This window comes from Accipiter gentilis, chromosome 4, assembly GCF_929443795.1.
Source record: "Accipiter gentilis chromosome 4, bAccGen1.1, whole genome shotgun sequence".
In the NCBI taxonomy this organism is placed as follows: domain Eukaryota; kingdom Metazoa; phylum Chordata; class Aves; order Accipitriformes; family Accipitridae; genus Astur; species Astur gentilis.
In genome coordinates this window covers 47,941,125-47,953,369 of record NC_064883.1, presented here as the reverse complement: position 1 = coordinate 47,953,369, position 12,245 = coordinate 47,941,125, and the positions used below count along the sequence as shown (strand labels likewise).

General features: G+C 55.0%; 1 protein-coding gene across 2 annotated transcripts in view; it reads right to left on the bottom strand.

Moving 5' to 3' along the window:
• The window catches only part of AGAP3 (ArfGAP with GTPase domain, ankyrin repeat and PH domain 3), a 152,079-nt gene that overhangs the window by 13,025 nt on the left and 126,809 nt on the right, over positions 1–12,245 (bottom strand). For both annotated transcript variants that reach the window (XM_049798296.1, XM_049798295.1), the window contains exons 12-13: positions 9,397–9,570; positions 4,572–4,733 (exon numbers count right to left, since the gene is read on the bottom strand). In XM_049798296.1, coding sequence (XP_049654253.1) covers positions 4,572–4,733; positions 9,397–9,570 — 336 coding nt within the window. The remainder of the gene's footprint in view (positions 1–4,571; positions 4,734–9,396; positions 9,571–12,245) is intronic.

Sequence of the window (12,245 nt, the reverse complement as noted above, 5' to 3'; positions counted from 1 at the left end):
CCGCAGCGCTTTGCTGAGCAGAGTTTCCTGATCATCCCTGCAGGCTGATGCTGCAACCCCACCATGGTGACGAGCTCTTCCCGGGGCTGCTGCGACGACGTCCCCTGACAGCCTGACACCACGTTTGCCAGCCTGTGGGTGCTCCCTGACAGCCTGAGCCGCACTCTCCGGTTTGGTGACATCCCCGGCAGCCCAATACCACGCTTGCCATAGTTTGCTGATGCTCCCTAGCAACCTGACACTGCGCTCTCTTTAACATGCGACCATGTAAAAAAGCAACAGCTCGTTTGATTTATGATACTTCAGAACAACTAAGATTCAATTGCTCCGCACGTCCCTGGCTCTGATTACCTCCTAAATGAGATAAACTGATGGCAATTTATCCCCAGACCTCACCAACTTTCCCAGGATGCTAACCTGAGACGCTCGTGCCCTGCACACGCAGGCGTCGGGCTGGGTGCATCCGAAGGCAGCCTGGCCGCGGCCCAAGCCGCCTGCTCCTCCGCTCTCCCCTGCTGTTGCTCCTTGTGCCTGGGAGAGATGCTGCGATGGAGGGCTGAGCCTAACACCGTGCCTGGCCCGATGCAGCTGCTGAGGTCTCCTGGCAGGAGGCTTTGGGGGGTTCCAGCAGCGGTGCTCCCCACACTGGCGCGGTCACGCTGGTGTGAGCTCATGGAAAGCACAGCCGGTCGCTGGGCTGTCCCCCACGCTCCTCCCAAGACAGTCTACCCTGCACAGCGGGATGAGCACCACAAGGGATGGTAGCTCTACCACACGGCACGGCAGCCCTGCTCTATGAACAGCGATTTTTACACTTTCACCACATTGACTATGCGAAAGCAAAAAGCTCAGATTATCCTGCTGTGAAAAAACCTGCTGTAACTGTTCAAAAGCAGCTAAAAGAGATTCAAGAAAGAATCAGACATACTTATGGACAGCAGTCCATGACATAAGTCATCAGTCATGCCCATGATGTGGGGCAATGCTCGGCCCCAGTTTCACAGCTGGAACCAATCACTGACCATTAAGATGTCAGGATGGGACCTCACAGAGAGGCTCATTATCTCTTATTTGCTTGCTGCCAGTTTCCACTTCTAATGCAGGCTGCCATGCAGGACAGTGACCTGGCTGTGACTCCAGTCTAGTGCTCACCATGAGTGGCTAGAAAGCAGACAACCAAAGCATCAGTCCCACAGTCACTCCTCTGCATCTGCCCTGGGCTGCCTGGTCCTGGTGATGAGCTGCCACGATGCCCTGAGCTGCACCAGCTCTCGGGAGCAGGCTCAGTGCTTGGAGCAGGAGACAGACAAAACGAGTCTCCCAAGGGGGGTACCACAGGCAGGGAGACCCAGTGCAAATCAGACGTATGGCAGGCAGGGGATCATCTGCCTGAAAAGGTGCGCGTGATTCAGCTCCGCGATTTGTGCTGAGCACAGGGATGTACGAGGGCCCTTTCAGACAGACATGTCCCCCCCTCCTCAAAACGGGGTATACGGCTGTTTGCTACTGAAACGCTGGCCTGGCTACAGTAGGACCAAGCTGTGAACCTCTAAGTGCGTGCTGCCTCCACACAGCAGCAGCGGCTGGCTCCCGCAGACGTGGAGCATGGCACCGCTGGCACGGGTGCTGCCTGCAGCCCCTCCGGACCCGCAGCATGCACAGCCTGGCCTCCCAAGGAGGTGCTGATGATGCAGGGCGACCCGTGAGGATGGCAGAACTGACCCAGACTTTGGAAGCCCAATTTTGCAATCAGATCAGTTTTCTAATACAGCAGATTACATAAAAAATAAACAGAAGGCAAGTTTTTGAAAAGCCAGCCAAAAAGCCAGAAAACCCACCGCACAATACCCCACGTGGAAGACGCTGCATGGGACTACTCTGACCTGGCGTGAGCCTGGGAGCAGCAGGCTCTTGTCATCTCTGCGCAACAACAGTGCTGAGCCAGTGGATACTGCACCTATTGACTGACTGAAGGAGGACACAGGGACTTGGAAGGACTGGATTCAAGCTGGAGACAGAGAGGTTGGATTGCTTATGTGATCGCAGATCACAGATGCTTGCTCCGCTCTGCTGTGCCCCTCCTGCCTCTGCTGTGCTCTCCTAACTCCTCGCATGGCGTCCTCACTGCTCCCTTTCCACTGCTGCACTGGAGCAGGCTAAGCAGCCTGCTGCCACGTGTCCCAGCAGCAGCAGTACCGTAGATCACTGGGGAGGTATTTTTCCTGCTCTCGGTTCTGGTGCCAGAGGCTTCTGGCAGCAGGAGGAGCAACCGCGTGCAAGGTCTGTGCAGTGACAAATGAAGTTTGGTAACTGACACTTCAGTGGCAAATGAAGTTCCATGTTGATAAATGCGAAGTAATGCACATTGTAGGAAAAAATTACATTACTCCAACACCTGACAGGGCTCTAAATTAACTGTATCAACACAAGACAAGGCCTGGATATCACTGCAGATAGCACCAGACCTCTTCCCAGCACACCAACATGGTCAAGGACCAGGGCAGGGAATAACAGAAAGTATTCTGATGCCCTCATACACATCACGTGGCACCACATCCCCACTATCTGCAGCCTTGGTCACTCCACCTTCCAAGGATACTGCCAAACAGGGAAGGACAGCAAGAGTGAGCATGTGTCCCCCCAGAAAAATTCCCTATGAAATGACAAAAAAACTGGGATGGCTCCAAGATTCATGGATTTGGCATCCAAGGAGGAGGGTGACAATCAGCTGGTCTGCCCACCTCGATGCAGAATCACACACGTCTTGTAGAAAAGCAACTAATTTAATTTTGATACTTTGAGCAGTGGTTAGTCCATATTACTGCTCCATAAAAGTGTGCCCACATTTAATTACCTTTTCTACTAAGAAATTGTATTCACTTTTGTGTAACTTGAGATCCCAGCCTCTGCACCTTCTCATGCACCTGTCAGCTATGCTGAACAGCCTTGCAGGACCAGACTTCTTTCTCTGTAAGTACTGAAAACATCAGTCCTTCGCTTCTCAGTCTTCATTCTGGTAAGCTGAATACCTTAATGTCCACATCATAAATACATTCATCAGACCCAAGACTGTTTTGGGACCTTCTTTACAACTCTGCCCAGTATTTCCATGCTCTCTTGGAGTATTATTTCCAGGATGAGACACAGTACTTTAGCACGCGCTTTCTTAGTCTCACGTGTCGGTGCAAAGTCATTCTACTTTTTGGTATCCCACTTTTCAGACATATAAAGAATACATGTCTCTCTTTCTTTTTGCCAAAGCACTGGACTGAGAACTGCAAACTGAGAGCTGGTGTCTGGAAGGGCCATAATGTGTCTGAAGAGACAACATATACCCATAGCTAAGAACGCATCAGTTGTTTAACAAAACGTAAATACAGATAATACTTCTTGCTTTCTGTGAGACATCCAGTGTCTATTATAGACTCAAATGATGCTCAAGATGCCTGAATCAACAAACGCAAAGGCGAAGTCTTAGTTGCTGGATGGGGTTAAACCACGACACCTAAACTCAGTGGTTTTCAGATGAAGATAACTACAACAGAACTGCCAAACTCCTTTGCAGATCATCACCACAACATTTCTAAGACAGAGAACCTCAGAAGAGTTGTTCTGCCATGGGAAACCTGGGCTGCTGGACTACAGGCTGACCTGTGATTTGGAGCAAGATGCCAGGACAGCCACAGCACGCCTTGTTAGGTACAGCCTAACAAATGTACAGGCTAAAATGTTCTGGTTTGGTTTACAGTAGCTATTAGTTTCAAACACTTGTACTTAACCCCTCTCCCCCTGCCTTTAGCCATCTGAATTAAATCTTTACTTCGGTTTACTACAAAAGCTTACTGAGTGCTGTGGGACAGGATGACCTAGGATAAAGTCAAATCTTAAAGACTGAGGATCACTTTTTCCACAGAGGCTAATCGTAGATACAGGCTTTGGAGAACGTGTTTGCCAAGCTGATCTCTCTACCTGGACAAATTTGGATGTCTTTTCATAGCAAAATGCACTTCCCTATGCCTTGCAGGCTCCCTGCCAAGCTTGGGTCCCTCTTCAAAAACCAGAGACACCAAAATATCTCAACAGAAAAAACATCAGTACTTTTAGCATAGGCAAAGCAATGTATATGTCTTCAATTGGTTTCCTGAAGTAGATAAACTTTTCCTAAAGACCCTCAGCTTGAGGCAGATGGCCAGCATAGGACTTTTAAAAGATGAGAGTTTGGCAAATTTACAGGCCAACAGAAACAGATTCTTTCTTGTGGTAGAAAGTGTCTGCGCACCTTAAGCATAGTCGAGTACGCCTTAACTATGTGGTGTGCTCTGCTCTGCTAACACAGTTAGTAATTATTATTAGCACTAATAGTATATGCAGTCATGGGCATGATGGCAGTCCTGCTTCCACTGCAGGTGAGAAATCAAGGGCAGATCAAGAGGGGCTGGTTGCTCCTTTCTGCCTAAGCACAAGCTGGCTTGGATGAGGAGCGCTCCAAGCCCCGGGACCTGACAAGCCCCAGCAGGACTCCTGGGTGCCCGGCGCGCAGAGCTGCCCCCCAGGCAGAAGACCTTTCCTACCTTCTGCTGCTGTGCTGGGGCCATCAGGCCGGGTCGTCCCTGTGCTCTTTTTCCTGCGATGCTTCTTCCTGTTCGCATGTGGTGATGGAGGTGGCTCCAGCTTGGGGCTGGCAGCACTGGAAATGTTTGGGCTGGAGCTGAGAGAATCGGCAGTACCGTTAGCTGGGAACAAAGATAAAGAAAGTAATGTACAGCAAGACAGTGACAGTCTATTCTTTCTAGAGACAACCAAGTGTCCTGGAGACAGCCCCAATGCTCTGCCTGGCTCAAAATGCACAGCCCCATGAGACAGGACAGCACCCGCACTCAGCCCCGCTGCATGGGGCAGCTCCGACACCCGCTCCAGCTCAGGGCTGGCAGGCTCCTTGGGCAGGGTCAGGCTGGACACGCTCTGCACTGGGATTCATCTGGGATGATCACACCGAGACAGTGCTGGCACCTACGTAGCCGGCACAAGCGCAGCGGCATCACTGGGGGCAGCCTGACATGCCAGCCTCTCGGCGCACGTCCCTGTGCATACTGCTCAATGGCAGTGTCCTCACAGGGCAATGCGTGTGTTTTGGGAAGGGACAGTCCCAGGAGGTGTTTTCAGCTCCCCAGGTGCAGATCCAGGTCCCGGGATCTGCAGTACTGCTGCAGAAGCATCGATCCCCCACAGCACTGCTCTGCCAGACGAGGTGACTGGGGTTGCCACACTTAGGAACCTAAGCATGATGGTCTCAATAGGCTTCCGATACGGAGCTGAAGAAGCTGCATCCCCAGCAGCAACGCACCAAATTTATCCTCAATCATACTGTTCCTTACAATTAATAGCAGAATTAGAAACAATCAGGGAGCTGCCTAATTACTGTCAATTAGAGCGCGCTAATCAAGCTCCGATCACACACACACACGCTGCCGCTGCACTCACCATTAAATGTCAAATTTCATTAGAGACCAGCAACAAAATCAAAAGCCTGACATTCAATTTCAGCAGCACACACAGCGCAGGCTTCCAATCAGCATAAAAATGCAGACTCCGGGGAAGGCAACGAGGCGCAGGAGCCCTCACTGCACTGTTAACCCTCTCTGAAATACACTCCTGCCTCTCCAGTGTCCACCCGCCCACAGGGCACATATGGCAGCTCCGCTCCCAGCTTGCTTCTGCCCTGGGCAGCTTGCTGTCCTCTTTGCAACAAGCCAGTGTCTCCCGCTAAGTCCTAACCTCCAATTTCCGTGTTTTGTGGCACCTGAAATTAAGAAAGCAATCACAGCATCTAACAAGGGCAGCACCCTCCAGCAGTGGGGACTGCCTGTGACTTGGTAAGCCCTTCTCCCACTCCAGCCTAGCCTCTGCTCTCCCGTTTCAGCCTGGCTCGGTCTCTGGGGCTTGGTCTGTCTCTGTGTGGCAACACAAACATCCAACCGTGGGGCAGAGAGGGCTACAGGCAGTGGCCAGGAGCTGCCCCATGCAGAGGTCTGGCATGCAGCTGGTGTCCTCAAGGCTGGGAATGGATGCGGCATCACAGCTCTTCTATCTCTGGTTTCTACTACATTTGACACACACTAGTAGGGTGTTTCTGTTGCTATTTATCCACAGGGAAATAGTTCACCCTTGACAATTAAGAGAGATAAACCTAATAGAATCAGACTTCAGTTTTATAAATATAAATTACTGATACTGTTCAACAGGACTACGCTTGGAACAGGTGTGAGGCACCTTCATCTCCCAGTCTGGATGCCACAGGGGACCTGAACTTTCTCGCCTGAGGCTACACATGGTGCATCCAGCCTACCTCTGCTGCCCACCTGCTCACCAGGATGCCCTCCGGGCCAAACCATGCACCACCAGCATCCTGCCCCCCTCCGCTCATTGTAGAGGGTTCATGCATTTCTGCAGCTCCTGCCAATGTGCTTGCAGGCTGCGGTGAGCCTGACATCTCACGCTCCGCAGAGCAGAGATCATCCACATCCCTGCTCTTCTTACCACCTAGCAGCTAAAGACACAGAGCTGGGGGCTTCCAGGGCCCCCAGTGGGGTAGGGATGGGACTACAATGGGGCAGGGGCAGAACGTGAAACACGCTCTCTCTACAAGATCAGGTATTGCTTGCTCTCCCTCTTTTCCCAGCAGGACAGAAGTGAGCTCCTCTGACGCACCCGAGGACTTCCAGGTCCCCATCTCACCATGGGAAGCCTTCCACAGGCAGGCGTGGGACCTCCTGGTTCCTCCCTCTGAACCAGCTGGCCTTACAGGCAGCCCCTGGGTCTCCACGGGTGGGCGCAGAGGTCCTCCCGTACAGGACAAACGCAAAACATGCTGGAGTGTATTTACATGGCCTGTACAGCTCGTCCCACCCCTCTCCCATGTGCTCTCCAGGTCACAACGGGAGGAGGCAGCCCGTCCCTGGGAGCCGTGAATGCAGTCTGCACCCTCTGCATGCGCCTGCAAGTCTGCTCTGAGCAGAGAAATATTCCTCATCCTGCCCCGCCATTTAGAGCTGGAAATAACAGCAGAGAACTCAGACCCAGGCTGCACGGACACGGTGGCACAGCCAGGTTCAGGCGCAGGTGCGAGGCATGCCTGCTTCGGCTTAGCCCAGCCCTGCAGCAGAGGGGTGGACATGCTGCTCCGCTTGGCAGGCCGTGCCATGCAGGACGCACTGCCTGTCCCCCCAAAAGCCCTCTCCCTCGTGACACTGAGAACCCACTTTCTCTGCTGGCTGCTGCCTGTGCAGGTACGCAGCCTGGAGAGCCGCCAGCCTGGTGTATGCACAGTCCAGGGCTGCTCCAGCTGACCGGGACAGGAGCCCGGGGAGCGGCTCGCCACCTCCCTGGGGCCAGGGCTTTGCTCCAGGGGCTCCACCTGCCCCAGTCCCTCCTCGACAGCCCTGAGCGGTTCTGCAGACAGGAGACGGATGCTGGGAGGTATGAAATTGCTGCTTTTCCCACCAGCGCAGCGGTGATGGTGCTGCGAGCTGTGAGCTGGGCGACGGACTGTGAGGCTGCTCCAGGAGGCTCCCAGGACAGCCGGGCCAGTTGCCCCTCGTATCCTGCGGGCCCTTCAGCACGACCGGCCCGGTGACGTGCCTGTGGACCACTAACGCCAGGGCAGGGCAAGGCAGGACCGACCCACAGGGCTCAGGGTTCAGCACAGTGCAGTGGGACCTGAGAGTGGACGCGCAGCCTTCAATGCTCAAGACACACAATTAGCACTGAGCTGACATCTCACCCCTCCACGTCACCGGGAGAAGCAGCAGCTTCTCAGCTCCCGTTTGCGTCAGTCTCCTGGTTACTTTGCATGAAAGAGGTAGATTGCTTTGGGTGGCTGCAAGCTCCTCCCGTGGACAGGGAGCAGAGGCTGGCTTGGTCTCCTGTGACACTCAGGCCAGAGACAAGCCAGGCAAAATGCACAGCATGGCCACGCCAGGCCCTTGGGCTCCTCAGGGGGACTGCTGGGAGGAAGACGAGACCTGCTTGGACGGTTCCTGGGGCAGGAGGCTATCCAGGCAGACAGCTGCTGTCCGGAAGGGCTGTGCCACAAAATTCACCTGTGCAAAGGCAAGGTGCGTGCGGACCGCAGCGCTGCCCGTCTGCTCGCCTGCACCAGGGAGCGCAGACCCCGCTGCTGCGCATACAAGGGCATGCTCGGCAGTTAGCATGGGAGGCTCTGCTGCCTGCCTGCACGACTCCAGTGGGTCAAGGCAAGGTGCTGCCCGTGGTGGGGCACCCCTCTCCCGGCCCGAGGACCGGTCCTGCAGCATCCCAGCAGATGCGCCTGTGTCCGAAGCAGCGCGCGGAGCGGCGGTCCCCCCTCGCACCCCGCTTCCTCCGGTGCTGGAGGAGTGGAGGCTGCCCTGCTGCACCCTGTGTCCGAGGCGAGGGGAGGGGGGGGCTGCCGGCACATTAATGCTCAGAGCTGCGCCCTTCCGCTCCCGTCGCCTGCGCTGCCCCATCAGCAGTAACAGTCTGATTAATTCGCTTCCAGCAGGGAGCTGATGGGGCCAATGATGGAGCCGCTGCATCAGGCGCGCTGAAATTGATAGTTTTTCACAGTTACAAATGAGGAGCCTCCTCAGCTGCAAATGGCGCCCGCACAGTCGGACTCCGGTAATGATCATAAAGAGGCTCTCTTTAAACTGCGAAAGCCCCTGGGACCGAGCGGGGGGGCGGCTGCCGCGCTAATGAGAACTACAAGGGGCGAGCAGGCATGGAAATGGCTCCTCCACTCTTGATGTGCATTTAACTGCTTTTTTAGTGCGGCGGCAGAGCCAGGAACGAAGGAGTGATGAATGCAGCACAAAAGCATTTATTTTCCAATTCGGCAAAGTGGCTACGTTGGGAAATGTATGAATTATTTTAATTCACTCAACTGTCCTGAAACATCACAGAGAGCGAGTGAGCGTGGGGGGAGGGGGCGGGCGGCGCTCAGTGTGCGCTCCAGAGACAGGAATTACTCCTATTCGTTCAACTGCCCCAAAATCTGGGAGCTGGGGGTGCTGATGAGGAGCAGAGATGGGGGAAAGCAATGGTTATCCCTTGCACGGTGAGCTGAGAGTGGGGCAGGTGGAGGAGAGAGGTCAAAGCAGTCCTCAGAGCAGCATCCCTTGACTGGAGGGAGACTGCTTTACTGTGCCTGGCAAGAGAGCTTCTCCCCCCAGTTTGGACACTGCCAGCTGACCCTCACGAAGCTGGACAGTCCCAACAAGGCCCCAAGGGCTGTGTCTGACACCCATGAGCAAAGTCTGGGCTCGCAGCCACAGGGCATAGCTCAGGATTGCCCCATCACCAAAATAAGCCTCCCCACCTGCTGCAGCTGAGGGGAGCAGGGTCAGAAGTGCTACTTACAGGGGTTGGGGCAGCTGCCAGGGATAGCCACAGCCTCGTTCCACTGGTCTGCGCTGGAGACGGAGTAGGAGCGCTGGTGCATGCCGTCTGGCTTTGAGCTGAAGCCCACCAGGTTGATGCCGCTGATGGAGCGCTCTGAGTGCAGCGAGGTACTGCTGGTTGAGTGGGGAGCACCTGCAAGAGAGACATGAGTTTAGCATGGACCAGCTGCTGCCCTGAAGCACAGTGGAAGAAGGAAAAGCTGTCCTGTACCTGATGTGACAAGCCCCCGGGTGGCCCTGCCTGAGGACAGGCTCTGTCTGGCTCTCCTCTCCCAAGGGGTGCAAGTGCATCAGCCCCCAAAGGTGCTGAGAAAAGAGCACCGCTCAGCACACACCACTTCTCAGAGGGACACCCAGCTTGATGGATTTCAACCCAGCACCCTGAGATGCACAGCTACGCATCTTGGCTCACAGCCTCCTTCTCCAGATAGATTTTGCAGCTGGAGTTCATGGTCTGCTCATAATTTTCACTATAGCCTTTAGGTACCTGGACAAACACAAACCCACTCCATAGCCAGCGTGTCCATCCTCACTCCTTAACTTCACCTCTTGTGTGTCCTGAGCAAGAAACATAACCATGTTGGAGGCACTAGGAGTGAATGGAAAATCACACAGAGGATGTCAAAGGGACAAGCAGGGGAACAGATGTCTGTAAGGTGGGGATTGTGGGTGGGAATGCCTCTTCCCACTAGCTGAAAATCCCTGCGGCTGAGCCCAGGAGCTTGAACCCCCAAGAAAGGAGTGGTTTTGGGACTAGAGGCCATCACAGAAGACAAGATCACTCAGTGACTCAAAATGGGTCAAGTGTTTCTGGATTACAAGAATATATACAATTTCCAGAATAGTATACAGAGCAGTTCTGACAGGGAGCAAAAATCTTGCTATTCAAGGATGCAGGCAATCTGTTAAGGAAGATGACGCTGCCCTAGAGAGATTACCCTACACCTGCCCACTACAAGCACTTTCCTATGCCTGCCCTTAGGGCATTCAGCTCCAGCCACCGTAGAGCAAGTGCTCTGGGAGCTCGGGGGCAAGCAAAGGGTCCCTTTCCCTACTCTGAAGCTATGTTTCTTCCTTCCACACCCGGAGGCGCAGATGCTGAGCTGGGACTCCCACACCAGCCCTTCTGTCCATGGATGAGTGCAAGGCCCGTTGACTGGCTCCAGCTGCAGTGTGCCTGGCTGATGGGATGCACAACCACAGCCTGACCCATCTGCTTGCTCCAGCCTCGCCAGAGGTGACCACCCCGTGGCCATGCAAGGAGCCAGGCTAAGAGAAACCGAGCAACTTGTTTCACGGGACTGGGATGTAAGTGGGATCCTTTCACAGAATCAGGCTGGAGAGCAGATGGACACCTGCAGGAGCAGGTCCCCAGCTGGATCTGCTGCAGCCAGGACAGCTCACCTGACCATGTCTTTGCTGTGTAAAACCAGCCTCATTTTGCTCTCACAGCACAGCTGAGGTTGAAAGGGACCTCTGGAGGTCATCCTGTCATCCTGGTCAAGCAGGGCCACCCAGAGCCAGTTGCCCCAGACTGTATCTGGATGGTTTTTGCGTATCTCTAAGGAGGGAGACTGCACAACCTTGCTGGGCAACTATTCCAGTGCTTAGCCACCCTCCACAAAGAGCAGAGCCCTGTAAAATCCCCCGTGGAGCCCTGGATTCTGTACATGAAGTTACGTTTCTGTCCCTGCTGTTTCCATGAAAAACCTAACAAATGTGATCCGAATGTCACTGGTGCCCGAGTGCTGCCTGAAGCTGCAGAGTGCCTGAAACAACAGCTCAAGAAGCCCAAATCCTCCCCTACAAAAGGTGGATCCAAGGTGTGTGCTGAACGGAGAGGTGATGTGGGCCATCAGCCCTGCATCAGGCATGCCTGCCATCCACAACCACCTTTCATTCATCGCCAGCATGGCGGGTGCCTCCCACCCTTCTCTTCCATGTGCCCACCCCGGACCAAAAATCCCCTTTCTCTGCTGCACTGTGTAGGGACTACCTGTAAGCCTTGCCTGCAGATCCTGCCTGCCCCGGCAGCGGCAATGCAGAGCTCGCATGGCCGCAGTGCCCCGCAGCCCCGAACTGCCAGGGCCCTTGCCCGTGGGGCAGGAGCAGCAGAGCCGCCGGCTCGTCTGCCTCCAGCCCGGCTGCCGCACGCTCCCCCTCCCTCCCCTTGTTCAGCGCCACAGAAACACGTGTAAAACCATGACACTGACTTTGCCTCTAATTAGCCCTTAATTTACAAGACACACTCGGAAGGGTAATTAGCTGGCGCTCTGCTCCTGACTGCCGCATCCATCTCCTCTCGCCTCCTCGTGGGAGGGAGCCTGCTGCCACTGGAGCAGGGACAACGCTGCTCTCCTGGGACTGGGAAGAGCTGGGTCCTGGGGACTTTGCTGCTGGGCTGGGACAGGATGGGATGGGACAGGATGAGCTGCCCCAGAGCTCAGGCAGTGCCCGCCAGCCCCAAGCCAGGCTGCGCACACAGCACGTGTCTATTGCCACAGCCATAGAGGAGAGGGATGCAAACAGCAGGAGTGCAGAGTGCCTGGGAGAAGCTCCTCTGGCAAAGGAGAAAGTCCTGCAGGGCCCCAGGGAGCGCAGATTTGCCCCTTGTACCTCCACCCCAGCCATACTGGGAGCCCAAGCCCGCAGGCACGTGCCCTTCCATCGTCTCCTCTGAAGGGCAGCGCGGGCTGCCACAGACGCCCAAGTGCCCCAGCCCTGACCAGAGCCAGGGACATGCGATTCTGCCGTGGCCAAGGCACCCTCCAAACCTGCGCCCAGCGATGGACCTCCTTGGTTTTGTGG